This window comes from Polypterus senegalus, chromosome 1, assembly GCF_016835505.1.
Source record: "Polypterus senegalus isolate Bchr_013 chromosome 1, ASM1683550v1, whole genome shotgun sequence".
NCBI classification, from domain to species: Eukaryota; Metazoa; Chordata; class Cladistia; order Polypteriformes; family Polypteridae; genus Polypterus; species Polypterus senegalus.
Window position 1 is genome coordinate 30,042,965 of NC_053154.1, and position 22,036 is coordinate 30,065,000.

General features: G+C 36.7%; 1 gene segment (V, D, J or C); it reads right to left on the minus strand.

Moving 5' to 3' along the window:
• Positions 1–16,608: 16,608 nt before the first annotated feature.
• On the minus strand, positions 16,609–20,879 carry LOC120534219. The segment is given in 2 exon segments: positions 16,609–16,928; positions 20,810–20,879. Coding segments are annotated over 2 exon segments (390 nt in total).
• Positions 20,880–22,036: the final 1,157 nt, after the last annotated feature.

Consider the following 22,036-nt stretch of genomic DNA (forward strand, 5'->3'; position numbering starts at 1 on the left):
CTTGTAAAATTATCTGTCATTGGTCTAACGCACAGGGGTTCTTAAACTTTTTAATCGGAGGACACAAATAAGACACCAAACTTGGACCCAAGGGAAGAATCCTTCTATATAAAAGCGGTCAGGATTGTCCTTCCGTCCCGTGAGTGCTACGCAGGCGCGGAGTTTCACACACGCCCCGTCCATTTTGCAATGCACGATGGGATTTGTAGTTTCATTTGTCCAGGTAAAAGATGATTTTCTACTCCAGACTGTGCGATATCTTCTTCTTCTTTCTTACTATATAAAAGCGGTCGGGATTGTCCTTCTGTCCCATGAGTGGAAAGTGTAGCGGTATTCCGCTTATCACAGACATACCTAATTCTTTGCAGCTTGTAGTACGAAGTGACATGATGTGAGCAGAGTTCTTGTGCTCCCATCGTTCCCTTGCTTTTGTGCGCGATGCGCTGGAAAAATAGACAAAATTATATCTCTGGAAATAATTAATGTTGATGGAGTACAAATGCCTCACCGCGTAGTAAATATCAGGGGGGTTCAAAAGAGTGACCTCAATATAGAAAAAAAGTTTAAATGTCATCACAAAATTACAGAAACTATGAGTATTAAAGTAATACCGCTCAAATGCAATATAACCAAACTAATGAGTTTGTATAAAATATCAAATTGATCTACATATTGAATTAGCTTAAGACGTGGTCAACTTAAAAGTCGGTCGCCTTAAAAGGCACGTCAGCCTACCATAATGACAGTAGAGCCAATAGACAATGGCCATATAATAATAATAATAATGATGAAGAAGAAGAAGAAGAAGAAAAAGTAAAAGTTGTGTTTTAGTTCAAGCATTTTTCTTACCTAAATTGTTCTAAAAATAGAAAATAAACATATTGTTAATAAAATCAATAAGTATCACTATAAACAGGATAGATTCCTGAAGTATGACACTGACCGTGTAAATGCTTAGTGTAAGCTTTAGTAAAGCTGAGAGAGAAGAATTCTTGGGTACAGATCTGATAAGGACAGAATGGTCCCTTTACTTGGTTGCTTGATTAACTGTGCCACATAAGGATTAAAGTAGTCCAAAATAATAATTCAATGCAATTTATTTATACCTTGTCTTGAATAGGATCTTTATTTATTTTTTAATAATCATTTTTAAATGAGCGCCGCCATTAACAATACATAAATTAGTTCGCAAATAGTTTAACATATTCCGATTTTCATTTAACAGTTAAATAAACTTGGTAGAAAGTAGCAAAATTATTCCTAAAAATGCGCTATTTTATGCAGAGGATAGGATAATTCTTTAAGAATAATTAGGTGAAGTGATCCGTTTTAAATGCTTGCTGCCGAACGAGATTGTGCTGAATGTCTTTCACGTGGTCTTAGCATTTTGATGTTTTCGGGTGTTTTTTACGGTTCTCAAAGTTCCAAACATGTATTTCACACTACCAATATATAGAACATTTTTGAAGCATTTTGAAATATTGTGACGAACTGGTATTATTCCTCACCGAGGCAAATTAAACTTAACGCGGAATCATCCTTGCACCCGGACTGATTTAATATACGTCTTAGTATCGAGCACTCGGTGATCTTTTGCCCATGTCCACTAAAACTGTTTTAGTATTCAACATATATACCCCAATTTTATTCACTCGTCCTTAATAACACTCCGAAATTGTCGCATTCTTCTACTACATCAGTTTAAATCAGTTTGAAATTTTAAACTAGCACCGCGGTTTCCCTCAGCTCACAATCTCATCTGTCATTCCCTCATTTTGCCCCCTTTCTTATTCATATCTATGCTTGATGGTCATGTTTTATACTTGAAACAAAAATAAAGGAAATATGGCGTTAGTGAACTAGAGCTCACGAGAAAAATACATTTTGGGAGCCGCAAAGTTTACAGAATGGGAAAAATATAGAAAAAAGTAATAAAAAGTGAAAGGAGAAAAAAAAAACAACAATTGTATATATAAAAAACAGGTTTCATTGCTTATTTCACACCATTAAAACTACAAGAAAATATATATTTTTTAAACTGTTCTAAATGAAACACAACCTTAAAGAATAGCTTTTACTGTACATGTGGGCAAAATATATTTATGTTTTTAGAAAGAAAGAAAGAAAGAAAGAAAGAATCTATGTTTTAAATCTTCACTTATGGTTATTTAAGTGTTCGTGGTTACGGAGTTTTACAGCCCGCTGTGTTTTCGTGCAGTTTTGTAATTCATCTCGCTCGCTGTGTATCTCGCACAGTAATAGACTGCAGCGTCGTCAGCTCTCAAATCGTTCATTTGCATGTAAAAATTAGTGCTGTCTTTAGAAGGAATAAATCTTCCTTTTATTGCACTGTTATAGTACTCGCTTCCTGGGCTGACATAATAAATTAGCCATTCTAGTGATTTTCCGGGTGCCTGTCGTATCCAAGCCATCCAGTAGCTACTCGGGGTGAATCCTTCGACTGCACATTTCAGCTGAACACTTTCACCGGGTTTCGCTTGCAGCTCACCAGCCTGTTTTAAAACGATCTCCGCCGAGGTATCTGAAAAAACAAAACATTTAAATTAGATAGATAGATAGATAGATAGATAGATAGATAGATAGATAGATAGATAGATAGATAGATAGATAGATAGACCTACATATAACACATGCCGTAAGAAGATGAAGGCAGATGAATTTTTTGTCCATCATGTCATGCGGTATTCCTGTAGCTGAAGTGTACATTATAATGGCATGTGTCAGGAGTTTAAGTAGGGTGCCGCTGATTTGCATAGACGAGCTTTATCGAAACTAGGTCTTTAAATTTGTGAATTCTTGCAAATATGATTTATTATGTTTGCGTTATGTGATTCATAAATTGTAAATGTATATTTTGGTCATAAAAAAGTGATTCTCGCAGTTAAACATTATTCGTTTCCCGTTTTAAATTTTACTCCTAAATATTGCATATAGTCACCTGTTCAAGAACATTTCAAATCGCTTTCAAGAGCTGACAAATAAGAATGGATAAAATATTATTAATATTTTACTCTATGTACCCTCTTAGCTGTCTACAATCAGTCAATCAATCAAACAAACAATCAGTTAATCAAGTTAAATACTCAAAGTGCGAAGAAAATTCCAAGTAAGTACCAATTAACAAAGCTATTCCGAAAAATAATGAACTAATGTAAATATAAAAAAGAAAACACTATGACTGACAGATTCCATGAAATTTTAAAAGTGTATTTGAGAACCTTATTCAAAAATGTGAGATTAGACCCAGAAATCAGTTATACAGTATTTGCAATATAAAAGTGCAAAGAAGTGGGCTTAGCAAAGGAAACATAAATGTATTAGTTCAAGATGAGTGGGCATATAAATTAACAAGCGAACAGTCCAAATTGGAAAAAAAAAATATAATAATAATAATAATAATAATAATAATAATAATAATAATAATAATAAGTGGAAGTGACAGTACCATCTCAGTGAAAAGAGGAGCCTGAAAAGGGTTAATGTAGAGATACCTGTTTAAAAGCCAGACAGAGCAGATGAGTCTTTGGTTAGCACTTCACAGGGTAGTGTGCTGAGCCACCTTCTGTACTTCTTGTACTCCTGTGACTATGTGGCCAGACACAGCTTTATTTTTCATCAATAAATTTGCTGATGAAACCATGACCAAAAACCTAATCACCAGCAACAGCAAGACATTAAAGGGCTTTACTTGCTGATTCAGTTGTGCCAGGGAAGCAATCTCAGCCTAAATGTCAGCAAAGCAAGGACTCGTCATGGACATAAGAAACCCAAAGGCAAGACAGACTTCCATATGCATTGCAGGACAATATGTTGAGAGGGGAATTAGTTTTAAATTGTATGGAGTTATTATCTATAATGAACTAGAGTGGACACATTTCATTTCTTGGTGAAAAAAGGCAGATCCAAACCTTTATTTCTTCAGACTTAGGATTAAAGCTTGAATTTCCCTATCTACTTCTAGAGCTGTTAGGTAACTGAAGTAACCACTGTACAAACTGTGCTATTCATATAGGTTTCATCAATGTATAGCTGATAATGTATCTATTAAAGTTATAAACAGATTTTTTTCTTATATCTTAAAACCATAAGAGACTACCATCATATAAGTATATATTGCCTGTGATTAAGCTCCTACATTTACAGTGAAATGAAATATAAAGCAAAAACCCAACACATATTTTTCCACAGTCATGAACAAAAAAGATGACTTGAATGTTTCATCTTATATACTTAGTGATATTTTAATGGATCACAGTGAATCAGGCAATGGCAGTATGCTGCCTAATCATCTGAGGACTGCAACACATGGCAAAAGTTGGCAAAGTCAACTTAGAATGTCACCAACACACAGCTGTGTTCTGTTTAAGGCATATACGCATGTTGTTTTAGAAAGGTAAAAACTGTTATTGAAGACCTCAGCCATTTTGAATAGTCACGTTTCTCCCACTTTCATCCTGAGAATAGTACAGAAGTATTAGCTCTCTAATTGCAAGATTTAGTAGCAGTTTGTATCCTCAAGACGTAATGATATTTAACAACCATTATAACATGTACAATCACACCTGATTATAGTAATCCTTCTTCTCTTGTATTTACTGTTTGATGTTGTATTTAATTAGTATTTATGTTGCCATTCATACTAATAGTCATTCGCCTTTGGGAAAAATGGAGGTATGAATCTCTATGTACACATGACTATAAAATTTAAAATGAGCGATGACTTTCTTTCTATGCTTTAGTATATTCAATATGACATTTATATTAGTCTTAAGTTACTAAATATTTCAAGCAAGTAACACATTCACAAAATGAAATACTTATACCTGTTATATTCTTTACAATGGGTAAATTGTTTGAGAAATTGGTCCTGATTCAATGCAATAACCATTTCAATGAGACTGATATATTTTAGAAGTTTCATTCTGGCTTTCATGTATACTATAGCAATGAAACAACTCTTATAAAGGCTGGCAATAACTTGAGACTGAAAATGGATTCAAAGAAGCTTTCCATGATTACAGTGCTTGCTTTAAATTTTGTTTTTGACACAGTCGATAATGATATTCTTATTGACAGATTATGCAAGTAGACTAGCTGGTTATTCTGGTTCAGTTTTATTCTGCTTTAAAAGTTAACACACCTGCTTAGTATCTACTGGTGATTTTTTGTTTTTCTCAGTTTTTAGTTCTTGAGGTGTTTCTTCAGCGCTCAGTTTTGGTTTGTATTTTGTTCAACTTGTAAATGCTCTCTTTTGGTGAAATCATCAGAAAACATGACATACATTTTCATAGCTATGAAATGTAGATGTGCTTTTAAATTTGACTCTTAGCTTTGTGGCTCAGATTAGTTATTTCATTTGAACATATTTATATCATGTAAGAAATTTTTGCTAAAAGAAGCAATTTTCTTTTTTAATCTGATGATAAAAATTTAGTGCAAAGTTTTATTTTTTGTAGGCTTGACTACTGTAATTGTGTCTTGTCTGTCCTATTTAAGCCTCAATTTATTCAGAATACAGCTGGTCATCTGCTTGTTAGGTCTTTATAATATACATCATATTACACCACGGGCGGCACGGTGGTGCAGTGGGTAGCACTGCTGCCTCGCAGTTAGGAGACCCAGGTTTGCTTCCCATGTCTTCCTTGCGTGGAGTTTGCATGATCTCCCTTTGTCTGCGTGGGTTTCCTCCGGGTGCTCCAGTTTCCTCCCACAGTCCAAAGACATGCAGGTTAGGTGCATTGGTGATCCTAAATTGTTCCTAGTGTGCGCTTGGTGTGTGTGCCCTGCAGTGGGCTGGCGCCCCGACTGGGGTTTATTTCCTGCCTTGGCCCTGTGTTGGCTGGGACCCCCATTACCCTGTAGTTAGGATATAGCGGGCTGGATAATGGATAATGGATAATAAAGTCTTTACTTTAGCTTTCTTTAATTTAATTTTCTTTAATTGCTTTAATTTTAAAATCCTTATTCAGTGAGGTTACTGCATTAAGGAGAAGTGGAGGATTTTTCTCCACCTCCAAGAAGACAGTGCAGTTTTTGAAAAATTAAATGAGTGGGTAACTTGCTTCAGTATTTTGACAAGCTCTTAAAATGTTTGTAGGAAAGTTAACATTGATATTATAATGAAATTTTTCCAATTTTCCGTGAAAAACTTTTTGCATTTTCTGATTTAAAAAAAAAACATTTTTTATTGAGTATGAAAAATGTTCTTTGTTCCAGGCCCCCCTCTAGGCTGTTTCTTCGTTGCTTGGCCAGGTCCCCTGACACTGTAGAGTTCTGTCCAAACCAACACAATCTCACCTCTTTGACTTTGTCTCCCAACCATTCAATTTGAGCTGAACCTCTAATGTCCTCATTTCTAATCCTATCCATCCTCGTCACACCCAATGCAAATCTTAGCATCTTTAAGTCTGCTACCTCCAGCTCCGTCTCATGCTTTCTGGTCAGTGCCACCGTCTCCAGCCCATATACCTTAGCTGGTCTCACTACCATCCTGTAGACCTTCCCTTTCACTCTTGCTGATATAAGTCTATCACAAATCACTCCTGACACTCTTCTCCACCCATTCCACCCTGCCTGCACTCTCTTTTTCACCTCTCTTCCACAATCCCCATTACTCTCTACTGTTGATCCCAAGTATTTAAACTCATCCACCCTCGCCAACTCTACTCTTTGCATCTTCACCATTCTTCTGACCTACCTCTCATTTACACACATGTATTCTGTCTTGTTCCTACTGACCTTCATTCCTCTCCTCTCTAGAGCATATCTCCACCTCTCCAGGGTCTCCTCAACCTGCTCCCTACTATCGCTACAGATCACAATGTCATCAGTAAACATCATAGTCCACGGGGACTCCTGTCTAATCTCGTCTGTCAACCTGTCCATCACCATTGTAAATAAGAAAGGGATCAATAATCAGTTTCACTAATTCAGCATTTCTCAACCTTGAAGTATTGCGACCCGAGTTTTCATAACAGTTTTAATCACGCCCCCTAACGTTTTTTTTGAAACCCTAATAAAATGTATTCCTATATTTTTTCCTGCTGATACACAAAATTACATATACAAAATTTTACAGTTTAAAATTTCCCTACAAATAGCGAAATTATGCGACATATGGCAACATTTGTGCCCCTTTTCTGTTACTTCGCACCCCCCTAGGCGTGCCCACAGTTTGAGAACGGCTGCACTAATTTATCAATTAATCCATGTTAATTAAGAAATGAAATTTTTATATGAAGAATAGTTCAAGATTTCACCAATAGATGGTGCTAGTAATGGATAGAAATATTAAATGAAGTGTTAAAATATTGATTACATAATTATACTAAAACAAATGCAAGACTAAAAAGTTGAAAAAATATACATATATAAAAAAATACTTTTTAAAAGCCATGCTTATATTAAGTTAAAAAGTGTACTAAAAAGTAAAAAATAAGTCACTCGTAAAATAAAAGCATGGGCGCTTTTCGTCAATCAACATTCAAAAAACACTTCTTAAAATCTTAGCAAAAGCACCCATATTTTATTTTATGAGTGATCAATCAATCAATCAATCAACATTTATTTATATAGCACATATTCATACAAAAAAATGTAGCTCAAAGTGCTTTACAAAATGAATAGAAAAATAGAAGACACAATAAAAGATAAACATAAGTCAACATTAATTAACATAGAATAAGAGTAAGGTCCGATGGCCAGGGTGGACAGAAAAAACAAAAAAAATCTCCAAAGTCTGGAGAAAAAAATAAAATCTGTAGGGGTTCCAGACCAAGAGACCGCCCAGTCCCCTCTGGGCAATCTACCTAACATAAATCAAACAGTCCTCTTTGTGTTTAGGGTTTTCATGGAAGGACCTGATGATGATGGTCATGTAGACTTCTGGCTTTCAGTCCATCAATGTTGGTGCATGTATGAGAGACTGGTGACTTCCTCAAGAATTTGTTCTTGACTTGCTAGAGGGATGCTTCGTAACCATTCATTGGGTTTCTTCTGCAATAAAACATGTCAACAGCCATCTCAATTACAACACCCAATTTCCTCTTGAGCTTGATGCAACTCAAAACAGTTCTGTAGCCAATCATAGACACCTATACTGCCTCCTTCAAATGCTACTGCTTCCGTGGTGGCAGCTTTGAGGAAGTGCAGCACTTCTGGGCTGTTTGAACAACAAGGTCATCTTCTCCGTCATTTGCTCAAACACTTTTCAGACATATTTGCGGCTACTGATGAGGAGTAAACTAGGATAGAGTTAACCAAGCACACTATCAATACGGGTGATGCCTCCCTTATTTAACTGTGTCCCCCTCTCCTACCGCTTGCCAAATGCCAAATTGCAGAGCAAAAGATGAAGGAAATGAAAGTAGCAGGAGCGATAAAACCCTCATCCAGTCCCTAGGCAGTACCCGCATATGTAAAATGTGGTCCTGCATTGATCACTGATTATCATTAGCTAAACACAGTTACCATGCCGTGAATCAGTGATGCACTAGATGTTATCAGTGGCTTGAGCTGGTTCTGTTCCTCACACTTGCACAGTGGATACTGGCAGGTGGCACTTGCATTAGACTCTAAGGAGAAGATGGCCTTTACTATTGTGTAGGGATAGTGGCATTTTAATGTCATCTCATATGGTTTATACAATGTGCCCACCATATTTGAGTGCCTGATTGAGCGGGTTGTTGCTAGTATACCACATGGCCACAGCATTATATATCTGGATGATATCCTAGTGCACACTCTCAGCTTAAATAAACCGCTGCAGCATCTCGCAGAAGAATTCTCCACCATCATTGCCGCCAAACTACAGCTCAACCCAGGAAAATACAAGATTTTAAGTTGTGAGGTCAATTTTCTAGGGCACTTGGTCAGTGCAATGGGAGTTGCCACTAACCCTGACAAGGTCTCTACCATGTGTGATTGTTCTTAACCCCTCAACATCTCTGAGGTCCTCAGCTTCCTGAGTTTTGCATAATATTATCAGAGGATTGTCCAGGGTTTTACCCACGTAGCAGCTCCCTTGCATCAGCTCACAACCGCCTGCCTGCCTGAATAAGTCACCCTTGCTTCGCTCTTACTTTTTCACCGTTCATTTAATCATGGCTAGTGGCGGAAAAATTATAAAATGAAAGGAGGATTACACTGAGTATGGCTTTACCAAAACAATTATTGATGGCGAATCGATTATTCATAAAGCTTCAATTGGTGATCTGTTTTTCTGTGTTAACCTCATATTTTTTCATACTTCTTCTCAAACCAAGGGGGTGCGAGGGTAAAATGAATCGGGAAGCGCTGATCAATGTAATCGGTGTACCAGGAAATCATGCATTGACAGAAGTTCCCCTTTGTTTGTAATGCAAAGTGTGATTAAATGCGTGATTTTTTAACGCGTTATGGAGCACATGCATCAAAGCTTCTCAGCTGTGCTTGTGCTAAGAAAAGGAAACATTTTAAAAATAATGTAACACAATTGTCAATGTAACCTTTTGTAAGTAGTGTCTGGAGGATTCAGTGTGGAGAAACTGTAGAGACAGCGTGTGTATTAACTTGTGGATTTTTCTGTGAGTATTTGGTGGCAGCGTCACAAACTCGCTTCCATAACACTGCGTTAGCTGCGGAGCTCAGCTCAGAGCGAAATGAGTTGAATGGGAGGGGAGATGATGACGTGACTCCCCACGCCTTAACTGTCAATCCCCCACAAACACAGTCTCTCGGAATTTGCATAAGCACAGCCCTTCACCTGCAATTTTAACTTAGTTACAAAGTGATCAAAACTCTCGTTTATATCCTGCATCCTCTCATTAAACTTGTATCCCGCATTACCCGTGGGCATGACAAACACCAGCGGCAGCCTGTTTATGAACTTAATTTAAATTTTAGGTTTACACCGGGCTTTGTTTCCGAAGTAGCAGCACTCATGAATATGGTTGTATATGTCACTTGCTCGCTTCTTATTGTTTCGCTGCCTTCTCAATGATATAATGCATGTTTTCTCAAGCGCTTTTTGGAGGTCTTCCTGGTTTTCTGCGTACTGCGTTGACAGTCAGTTCACGTGATTACGTGGGAGGCGTGATGATGTCTCTTCCAGTTATGATGATGTACCTTCCAGTTATGACCATTAGGCATAGAATTTCGAAATGAAACCTGCCCAACATTTGTAAGTAAGCTGTAAGGAATGAGCCTGCCAAATTTCAGCCTTCTACCTACACGGGAAGTTGGAGAATTAGTGATGAGTGAGTGAGTGAGTGAGTGAGTGAGTGAGTGAGTGAGTGAGTGAGTGAGTGAGTGAGTGAGTGAGTGAGTGAGTGAGTGAGTGAGTGAGTGAGTAAATGAGGGCTTTGCCTTTTATTAGTATAGATAACAAAGAATCTTACCCTCTAGCTTTCACATCTTTTCATTCCAATATAAAAACTATATATTGACGCATATGTAACCAAGTTGTCTTCAAATATTACAATAACAACATCAATTTATTTCTTGTATAGCCTAGCCTAAAATTCACACAAGGAATGCCTCAATGGGCTTGAACAGGCTCTGTTTTAAGACAGCCCCAAGCATTGACTCCTTAAGAATACAAGAAAAAAAAATCCCCATAAAAGACCTTGTTGGAAAAAAATTGGAAGAAATCTTGAGAAAGGCAATTCAGAGAGAGACACTTAAGGGCAGGTTGGATGTGCAATGGGTGTTAACAAATGGGTAAATACAACACATAAAACAAAACAGAAGTATTCCTGTTCACAGAGTTAGATGGCAAAATCACTCATTGCCAACTCAGAAATACAATACATCAGTACAAACAACAGGGCAAAATACAAGAACAGATTATATAACTCATTAAATACAGAACTATTATATACAAAGATACAGATTTGTTAAAATACATCAAAAACAAAGTAGAAACTTAATTAATATAAATGAAAAAAACAACAATATCTGTCCATCACCTAAGTGTAGAACCATGGCCATATTGTGGAAATGGAGTCAGACAAGCCAGGCACAGACCGAGTGCTGGAGACCTCAAGCCTCCCTTCTACTGACCATTCTACAGCTGAGTCAGTGCTGGGCAGGCCAACCTGATGAAAAGACCCTTCATCCCTAGGATTCCAGTGCTCCTTTATCTGAGATGACTTTACCATGAAGTTCAGATAAGCAAGCATGGGCCTTGGCCATTTAGGACTTTAAATGTTAAAAGGAGGATGTTGAAATCTGCTCTAAACTTAATTGGGTGCTAGTATAAGGATTTAAGAAATCGAGATATGTGTCCATAAAACTCTCTTCATAATTAATGTCCACCTAGCATCCATGCTGCAAAATGCTTTCATCCCACAGAAGGTTTGGAAAACAAAGCATTTTAGCTATTCAAGTCAAAGGAGATCTCTGTCAGCACAAGTGACTCACCCTATTTTGTACTGCAAGGTGGTCTTTGTTCTGCAGCATTCTCATTCCATTTCAGCTCTGTTAAACACACTCATATGTTCATTTCAAATGCAGTTTGATAAGCCTAGGTAGGTTGCCTGAAACCAGTGCATCTTAGTGAATAACGAAGAAACTAACACAAGAAGGTGGGTAAAGTACTCAATATTTCTGGTACTGTTTCCCTGAAAAGCTTCTTTGTTTAATATTTAAACAAAATATTTTAACACCCTTATTTGTTGGGTGGGTGGGCCTCTCTGGCAGTGTCTTAATTGGTTTTACTCCTACCTGGCTGGTAGAAAATTCTTTGTTAGTTATGGTAATTATACTTCAAAGACACATGATATTCTATATAGTGTTCCACAAGGCACTATTCTGGGTCCGCTGCTCTTTTCAATTTACATGCTTCAGTTGGGTCAGGTTATCTCAGGGCACAACGTGAGCTACCAAAACTATGCTGATAACACACTACTGTATTTATCAATAGCTCCTGATGACCCTGACTTTCTTGATTCACTAACACAATGTCTTAGGGCTCATTTATACGGTTGTCACACGTTCCTAGTGTTTATTTGACACATCCTCTGAGTAGGTCCTCAGAAATTAACATGATGTGTGTGCAAGTTGCAGTACCAGCAAAAAGTCGGGGGGCGGAGTGCGATAAAAAGTCGGAACATGAAGTCACAGTCTCTGTTTACTATCTACATGTGACACAAAGCCGCTATTAGGATCCTAGTAGGTTTGATGTGCGCGCTTCGATGTTTGATGAATGGATCAATGTGGTGAAGCAAAATGCCGACATACAGATGCATTCGTGGTGCTTTTATATTCAAGCGTCACATATTCCCGATCGTAATCACACAATACATTTTAAAAGTCTGACATACCATCTTTTGTGACATCTTTTTTTTCTGGGGCTTCCTCCTGACCCGACTGCTGCTGCAAACAGCAATAGATCGCCACACTGAACACATTAAATGTATGATATTCCAACTCTCTGCACATTTAGAATCCTTAGATTTATACTTGATATCACTTTCATGATGAAATGCATTAAAGTATGTATGTTACATTTTACAGATAAATCGTGAATTTACTTTAAATAATGAACATTGTTAATAATTACACAAATGGGGGTGACACAGTCACATCGCTGATATTCCCTGCCTGGAGTTTACATGTTTTCCTGCTGGGTTTCCACACTGTGCTCCGGTTTCCTTCCAAAGATATGCAGATTTGGTGACACTAAAATGACACTAGTGTATGTGAGTACCTGTATTCACTTTGCAATGAGCTGATACCCCGTTCAGGGATTGTTTCTGCCTCATGTCCAATGCCAGCTGGAATGGACACATCCCTGGATTGATGGATTTAATCATTAAACATTCTTTTCAGAGATATTGCGGTAAGGTGTCATCGGAATTTAATGGGTGTTCCAGGCAATTCATAACACAGTGAAGCCGAACCAGTTCTCATCGTGATAATATCTTGCACTGCCACCTGGTGGATTCTTCCAGATTTACGTAAAGTACACGCGCAAGTATAAATAGTAAAATGCTTGCATAGCAAGAGCGTCCGCTGGAGCATGTGTCTCATCACGTGAAGTATAAACCGGGCCTTACTTGTGTTTCTGAATTAATGAGAAGTAATGTTCACAAACTAAATTTTAGTGATTGGCAAAAATGGATATAATAAGGGTATTAGAAATAAACTTGACCCATTAGGATTTAAAGTCAAGAAGGAGGTAAAGAATTTAGGGGTAATTATTGACTCTGACCTGAATTTTAAATCACATATTAATCAGATTACTAGGACTGCATTTTTTCACTTCAGAAATATAGCAAAAGTTAGACCTCTTATAACATTGCAAGATGCTGAGAAATTAGTTCATGCTTTTGTTTTCAGTCGGCTAGATTACTGTAACGTACTCCTCTCAGGACTACCCAAAAAAGACATCAATCAATTGCAACGAGTGCAGAATGCAGCTGCTAAATTCTAAAATTCTAAAATCTGAACACATCATTCCAGTTTTGATGTCACTACATTGGTTACCCATGCCAATTAGAATTGACTTTAAAATTCTGCTTATGGTTTATAAAGCCTTAAATAATCTCGCTCCATCCAATATTTCAGAATGTCTTTCACCTTCTACTCCAAATCATAACCTTAGATCTTCAAATGGGTGTCTGCTTATTATTCCAAGAGCTAAACTTAAAAGAAGTGGTGAGGCAGCCTTCTGCAGTTATGCACATAAAATCTGGAATAGCTTACCAATAGAAATTTGCCAGTCTAATACAGTGGAGCACTTTAAAAAACTGCTAAAAACACATTTTAACATGGCTTTCTCATAGCTTCATTTTAGTTTAATCCTGATATTCTGTATATGCATTTATTTATCATTATCATTCATAGTGGCTCTGAAATCAATTCTAACCCTTACTTTCTCAGCTGTTCTTTTTCCGGTTTTCTGTTGTGGTGATCTGCGCCATCACCAACTGATCAGAGCACTGTGATGTCCCTACATGGATGGATTAAAGGCCAAAAGTCCACATGATCGTCATCATCATCAAGTTCTTCCACGTGAAGCCTGAATACCATCAAAAAGCAGCTGACGGACCTCAGTGGCTATCTAACCCTTTCTACAATGCAACAATGTTCTAATGTGAATTATTTGGAAAATTTTCATGATCACTCATGAAGGAATTCTAATGAGGTAGTTGCTTATTATCATGAACAACCCTTTCATATTAATCAATAATTTGTTTCTGAAATCAAAGCCACAGGTCTCCATTATGTATTTGTTTAACTGAAAACACTTCACCTTGCTGAGCTGCCATTCAATTAACCTTAAAAAACTGGCAGAAGTATGGACCATTTCACTGTTTAAAATAAAGCACCAATAAACAATTCCTAACATTGTTCTTATATTCATAAACCCGTTCACTAAGACATAGTAAACGTTTCAGTGTTAGCCTGTTTCATCATTAGAGAAAGTGTGATCAAAAAACTAAATATACTGGATCAAATATTTTAGAGCGCAAAAAATAAAATACTTTCTTTAAATGTTTTAGCAGACATTCAGTGTTTTAATGAAGTGTCATTATCTGTCTTTGGCAATAAAACAATGAACCACTAAATACTTTTTGTAAACAAAACAAATAATTGATATTGAGAGCTAAAGCACTGCTTAAATGAAAATACACATGAATTTATCTTTTAGAAACATTTAAAGTATTTATTGTATTAAAGTTTTTTAATATGAAAATACATGCTGTAATGGATAGACTTCCATAAATTACCAGGCCAGAATGCCCAGGTGGCAAATGGACAGAAAGGTTTACACATAGTCATAACAGAAAATTCTAGAAAAATCCAGTTTTCTTAGAAAGTGCATGTCTGTTGGGATGGTAGGAAGAAAGTGAAGCCTGAAGAGAAAATTCTCAAAGATGTGAAAAATGTTCTACCTTCCACATAAATGGTTACCAGGAGCAGCAAGTCACCAACACTAACAGCAACAATAGCAGGAATTTGAGAATTAAATCATTAAAATATTATGTATTTCTGTGCTAGTTAGTAATAATTAAAGAGTTTCTAAAAAAAAAAATATCTTAAATCAACCAGATAAACAAATCATTTTCTATTAACTGATTCTGTTTTTCACATTAACAGTACTTACTGTCATGTCTAAAAATGAAAGAGAGGTACATTTACATTTCTTTGCTTAGCATATGCTATTATCTATCTTGACCTACGAAAGAGGTTTACATAATCAAATAAATGCTGGTTTTGAGGGGCTGTTTTGTAACAAGCGATACAGAGCAGGGTTACACAATTGACCGTTTAAACTGAGGAGCTCAGCGTAACAACCCAAAACTAGGTAATCTTTCGTTGGTTAGAAGAACTTATCATTACCAATACCAATTAGACAGATACTCATAAAAGAATCTTCAAATGTTTCTTAAACACATTTTGAGAGTCAGCAGTTTGGAGGGAGGCGGGTAGCTTGTCCCAACAGCTGTGATCTACAAAAGGAGTCTAGATTGAGATTTGATGCCAAGCAAAGGCGGCATCATCAAACGTTGTTCATTAAACAGACCTGTGAGTGAGGCAGGGAGCATAAGACCTCAGATGTGTCTCCATATGTATAGATACTGACACACTGATTATACTCTGATGTAAGCATCAATGATTTGAAATTAATAAATGTTTCTACAGGGTGCCAGTGGAATGATCTGAAAAGAGCAGTGAGGTCAGCCTGTCTTGGCTGGATGATTACAAGAAGTGCCAGGCATGTATTTTTGCACTTACCATTTAAACTTTAGAAAACTCTTTAAGTAGACTGACAGAAATAAAGTTTGAAATACAGCGTTACTGGTAAAAATATATATTTTACTTTGTGGAAAAATAATTGTTTATGACTTTAGCATCTCTACCTACACTGTGTTGAGGTATGTAAAACAAAAATACAGTTTTGATTAGTCACATACTTCTGAAATTATTTGAGCTCAACTTCATTGGTTATCTTCACGATTGCTTTAAATTTATTGATATCTGATCTATGCTTCTGGCAATTTTAAAACAATTAAATGATTTGGAGCTTAGTAATTGCCATTGCCAGTTATTGCAGCCAATTTCCTTTACAGTACATCTTAAAATACACTTTAAATTATTCAATTTAAAAAATATATACAAAAACCAAAATTTTAAAAATAAAGTGTTTTTTTCCATTAAGATTGTTCATTGTTTGCTATTTCAAGCACAGGTGCCTGAATTTGTTTAAAAACTGTCCACAAAGACCATTTTCATAAATAAATAAATGGGTTAATCAGCCTTATTTCAAAGACTGAAACACTTATACCTTAATTAACGTAGGTGTGCAGATTAAGTTTTTTTACGTTGAGCATAACTGTATGATAAAGTATTTTAAAATAATTGTTATATTCTCGTTTTTGATGCCGCTGGTCATTGCATTTGCGTTTAATCAGAGTCGATATGACATCCACTGTCACGTTCTACTTAATTCCGTATTAATTATATACAAATATTAAATTAAGATGATAAAATAGATAGTGAAACGTGCCGTTAGATCGTGTTCAATTAAAAATACACCCCCTTTCCTCCTTCAAAGCGCAAAGCAAGGATGTATTTGTAAGGAAAACCAGTCAGCACGCATCACTGTGAATCTCGAGCACAGTAATACACCGCCGTGTCATCCGCTGTCAGGGCGTTCATTTGCAGATATGCGCCATTGCTATCCGTCGAGATGGTGAATCTCCCTTTAATTGAGTTTGCGTGGCCCGTATAACTTTTATCTCCTCTTTCAGCTGCCAACCATTCCAGCCCTTTTCCCGGAGGATGTCGGATCCAGTTCAGGTAGAAGCTGCTGCTGCCACTGAAAGTGAATCCAGAAATCGTACAAGACCGTTTGAGGGACTGGCCGGGCTGTCTCTGTTCTGCTTCGGGCTGCTTCAAGACCACCTCACAATGAATATCTGAAACAAACACAGAAGAGCACTTTCATTTAAACAAACAAATAAAATAAACTGTTGATCAATAGATACACAAACATACATAAATAAAATAAAAAAGGCGAATTCTTACATTGAATGGCGCAAAATGTAACAATAAAAATTCTGAACAGATACATAACGATTTACAGTTCTTTTTAGTGCACAATAAATAGTTCAGGTGAAAACCAGAAGTGAGAAAACGAGTACGAAAACAAACCGTTATAAGCCTGAACGTATTTAATTGTTTAACTATTTGCATACATTATAATTTCCATTATTTTTCTTTCGTTGTGGGAGGGGTCAAGTATTCTTTTAAAACTGCAAATTGTAACGTTTAACGCAAAAATATTTCCGATGTTTGGTATTTAGACGACAAGATAACAAGTAAATGACAATATGCCACTTCAGATAACATAGAAGGCATGCAGTACTATGAGTAGTAATTGACAACCTATTATTCTATTTTATCGAGTACTAGCAGAATACCCGCACTTCGCAGCGGAGAAGTAGTGTGTTAAAGAAGGTATGAAAAAGAAAAGGAAATATTTTAAAAATAACATAACATGATTGTTAATGTAATTGTTTTGTCATTGATATGAGTGTTGTTCTCATATCTATCTATCTATATATCTATCTATTTATATATATATATATATATATATTATATATATATATATATATATATATATATATATATATATATATATATATATATACATACAGTATATGTAGACTCAAACCCATTATGACAGCAGCAATCCAAGCTGTGAGAAAACAGTAAAAAGGAAGCGTGTCAGACGTCGTGGTACATTTTCTGATGCAGCTAGACGAAAACAACTTAGTGACGCTGCCGCCAAATACACAAAACAATTACTTTGACAATCATGTTACATTATTTTTAAAATGTTTCCTTTTCTTTTTCATAACTTCTTTAACACACGCATCGCTAAGCGGGTATTTTGCTATATATATATATCACAGCGACACTCATACCAGTGAAAAACAATTACATTGACAATCATGTTACGTTATTTTCAAAATGTTTCCTTTTGTTTCTCTTTCCTTCTTTAACACACTACTTCTCCGCTGCCAAGCGCGGGTATTTTATATATATATATATATATATATATATATATGGTTTTCTACGCACTGCGTTGACAGTCAGTTCACGTGATTACGTGGGAGGCGTGATGATGTCACACAAAACTCCGGCCCCACGGCTTTCGAGCTCAACTCCATTACAGTAAATGGAGAAAAATACCTTCCAGTTATGACCATTACGCGTAGAATTTCGAAATGAAACCTGCCCAACTTTTGTAAGTAAGCTGTAAGGAATGAGCCTGCCAAATTTCAGCCTTCTACCCACACGGGAACTTGGAGAATTAGTGATGAGTCAGTGAGTGAGTGAGTGAGTGAGTGAGTGAGTCAGTTAGTCAGTCAGTGAGGGCTTTGCCTTTTATTAGTATAGATTCGGCAAAATCTTATAAGTAGTTTTGAAGCTTGGTAAACGCTGATCAATTAAAGATTTTTTATTTATTTAGCTATTTTCAAAAGGACATTATGAATATAATTTTAAAAGCAAAAATCAATTACTGATATCCTATAAAAATATTAAAAAAAAAAACTTGAGTGAATCTTTAATCAGACTACTCAGAGCAGAAAAGAACAGTACAAAAGGCAAATATAAGGTACATGACTGAAAAAAAATACAGACAATTGACATTAATACGTAGTAAATAGAAAAATCTGACAGATGAAGAGAATGAAATTCTGTATTAATGTTGAGAAAGAAAACGCAAACAGGATAATCCAGCACTTCTGTTTAAGCAAAAAAACATTCAAAATTCAACACAGAGTAAAACAAATGCAATGACGTTTTAATAGTGACTGAAATTACTTAAACAAATGATAGTTAGCAGTAGGATTTACTTCACAGAATTCCTTCTGGGCAATAAAGACAGGAAAACCAGTCCACTATCTTTATACTGTAGCTTATGTTTTTTTGCTGCAGCTTGCCAATAACATTTTAAGAGTTCAGCTGTCTTATATGTATGTCATACCATCTAGGTCTACATCACAGACTGATCACCAATTCCCTCTCTTTAAAAATCGGTATGTATTGTGATTTAGAGTATAATATAGATAGCAGAGAGCAGTTGGTCCTCTGCCTATGGAAGGTTTGTAGTGAACTGTATCTGGTGGCACAGAATGTCCAACCATTAGTTTAGAGATTAGAAATCTTTATTGTCACACACCATGTAAAAGCATAGTGAAAGTCTTGTGCCGATATGCAGGGGTGGGGGTAGGGGCAGTGGAGTACATACAGGCAATAAAACAATAAGATGATGATGATGATGATGTATAAATACAATACATACGAGTAGCGGAATAATGGCCTACGTAGTACATAGTGTTAAAAATAGAACTGTAGACACACATAGATTGTTTTAAACAGTAGGAAAATATATAGATGGCAGTAAACATGTAGAGTCGTCTTCTTGTTCTCTTTCTTCTTCTTCTTCCTCTTCATCACTTCCCACTTCCATGTGGGGTTGATTTGCTTGATCAACCTTCTCCAAAAAGCTTGGTCCTTCAGCTCCTTGACATTCAAGTCATTTTTCTTCAGATATTCTTTTACTTTATCCATGCTCCTCTGTTTCGGCCACCCTTGCAGTGGCATAGCTAGAGTTCATGCCACTTGGGGTAGGGCGGTGCTTCAATTGGCCACCCTCCAACATATCTGAATATTATAACCTATTTGAATAGAAAATTAAAATGACATATATAGAAAAATTGAGATACATTTTGCATACATTTATTCATATATAAAGAAGCAGCAATACTTTTTCACATATAATTATTTATAAGCGTCATCTAGACAAGAATATAGCATAGACACACTGATAAGCCGTGTTCTAATTATTAGTTTAATATAATTACGCTGTGTAAACCTGAACCAGTATAGTGTACAAGTAATAGGTGGGGATGTTTTCTGCACATAGCAAGAACACATTCAGATTGATAATGAAACGAAATTATAAATTGTAAATTAGTTGTTTATCTTCCTAGAAATTATTATCAGTGCAATGTTTATGTTTATTTGTCTTATTGCCTCACAGAAGGACAGTCTGAAAATTAATTTTGAAGCATTTGTGGATAGAAATCAGAGACTTTTACTTTTTTCATTCATAATTCATGGTATTTTTCTGAACCCTGCTGCTTATACATGAATTGTACTGAGCCTTTTGGGCAATAATACCGCCCCCAAAAATGTACCGCCCGGGGCACACCGGCCCCTCTGCCCACCCCTAGCTACGCCACTGCTCCCTTGCTTTCTATTCCCCTGTACTTCCATTCCCATCACTCTTTTGCCCATATAGTCATTGCCTCTCCTCATCACATATCCATACAACTTCAAATTAGCTTTCCTGTACTTTCTCAGATATCTTTCTCACTTTAGATGTACCTCTGATTGTGTAATTTTTTATTGTCGGTTTTTGTAACTCCACACATCCATCTCAACATTCTCATTTCTGCCACATATAATTTCTTCTTCTGCACTCCTTTTACTTCCCATGTCTCAGCTTTATACATTATTGCTGGTCTTACAAATGTCTAAACAACCTTACCTTTAACCTTCAGCTTAACTCTCTGATCACACAATACTCCTGATACCTTCTTCCAATTATTCCATCTACACTGCACTCTATGGCTTATTTCTGCATCCAGATTTCATTCCCAGACTACCAGTGATCCTAATATTTAAATTTATCCATTGTTTTCAATAGTTCTTGTTGCAAGCTAATTTCTGAATCCTGATCATCATTAGACTACATATCGTATTCTGTCTTTTTCCTATTTACCTTCAACCCCTATATTAATGCAGGCTTCCAACCTCCTCCTCCTCCTTTGTCTTCCAAAGCCCCTCTCCATTCCCCCAACTTCCTCTCCTCTGTTTTCGTGCAACATAACATAATGTCTTTAGCAAAAAGCATACACCAGAAGGATTGGTCAAATATCCCATGACTCCCTGATGCAGAGTAGAATTACAAATAAACCAACTAGAGGGTACTGTTCAGGGCAGGAAAGAACAGGTTACTAAGATGTCAGTGATCCTATGGCATAGGGGAGGAAGCTGCTCCTTAAATGGATGGAGCAAGCGGTGAGGCTCTGATAACATTTTCCAGAAGGAAAAAGCCAAAAAATTGGGGATGAGCTGGATGGATGTCAGCAGAGATGATGGATTCATCTCTCCTCAAAAAGCTGGTGGAGCAGATGATATGAATCTATGGGAGGTCAGCTCCAGTGATTTTAGAACCTGTAAAGGACCTCTTTTGTCTTTTGGAGGAGTCTGCGATTCTGGCAAGTTAGGTTACCTAGCCACAATGTAATGCATTCGGTCATGATACTTTCAATAGTGCAGCAGTAGAAGTTAACCAGTGTTTTGTTTCCCACCCTTAAGCTCTTTATCCTCCATAGAAAAAACAAAAAGCCTTTGCTGAGCCTTTTTGAGGATGCAGGTGGTGCTGAGACACCACGAAAGGCAGTCAGCTATCTGGACACCCAAAAGTCTGAAAATTCTACCTGTCCGGACAAGGGAGCTGACGAAGTAGAGTGGAGTGTGATTCCTTTGACCTCCTTTGTTATGTTGACATTCAGGGATGAGTTGTTGTAATGATACCATGTTGTCACTTTGTTTGTCTCCCTCCTGTTGGCAGCTTCATCATTGTCACTGATGGTGTCGTAAGCAAACTTGATGGTACTGTTTCCTTCATGCTTTTCCACACAGCAGTGGGCTGAGGCAGCATTCTTGTGGAATGCTAATGTTAGTGAACAGCATGGAGAAATTTTTGTTGCCAGTCCTCAATGACTGCATCCTATTTGTCATGGAGTTAAACACCCAGTTAAACATGAAGCTGCTAAGACCAAGATCTCAGAGCTTCATCACCAGGCTAGGAGAGCATATTGATGTTAAAGGCAGAGCTATATTCAATGAACTGAATCCTGACATATGTAGGTGTTTTTACTTCCCCGATGTTCTAGAGCAGTGTGCAAGGCGAGGGAGATGGCCTCATCCACAGAACTGTTAT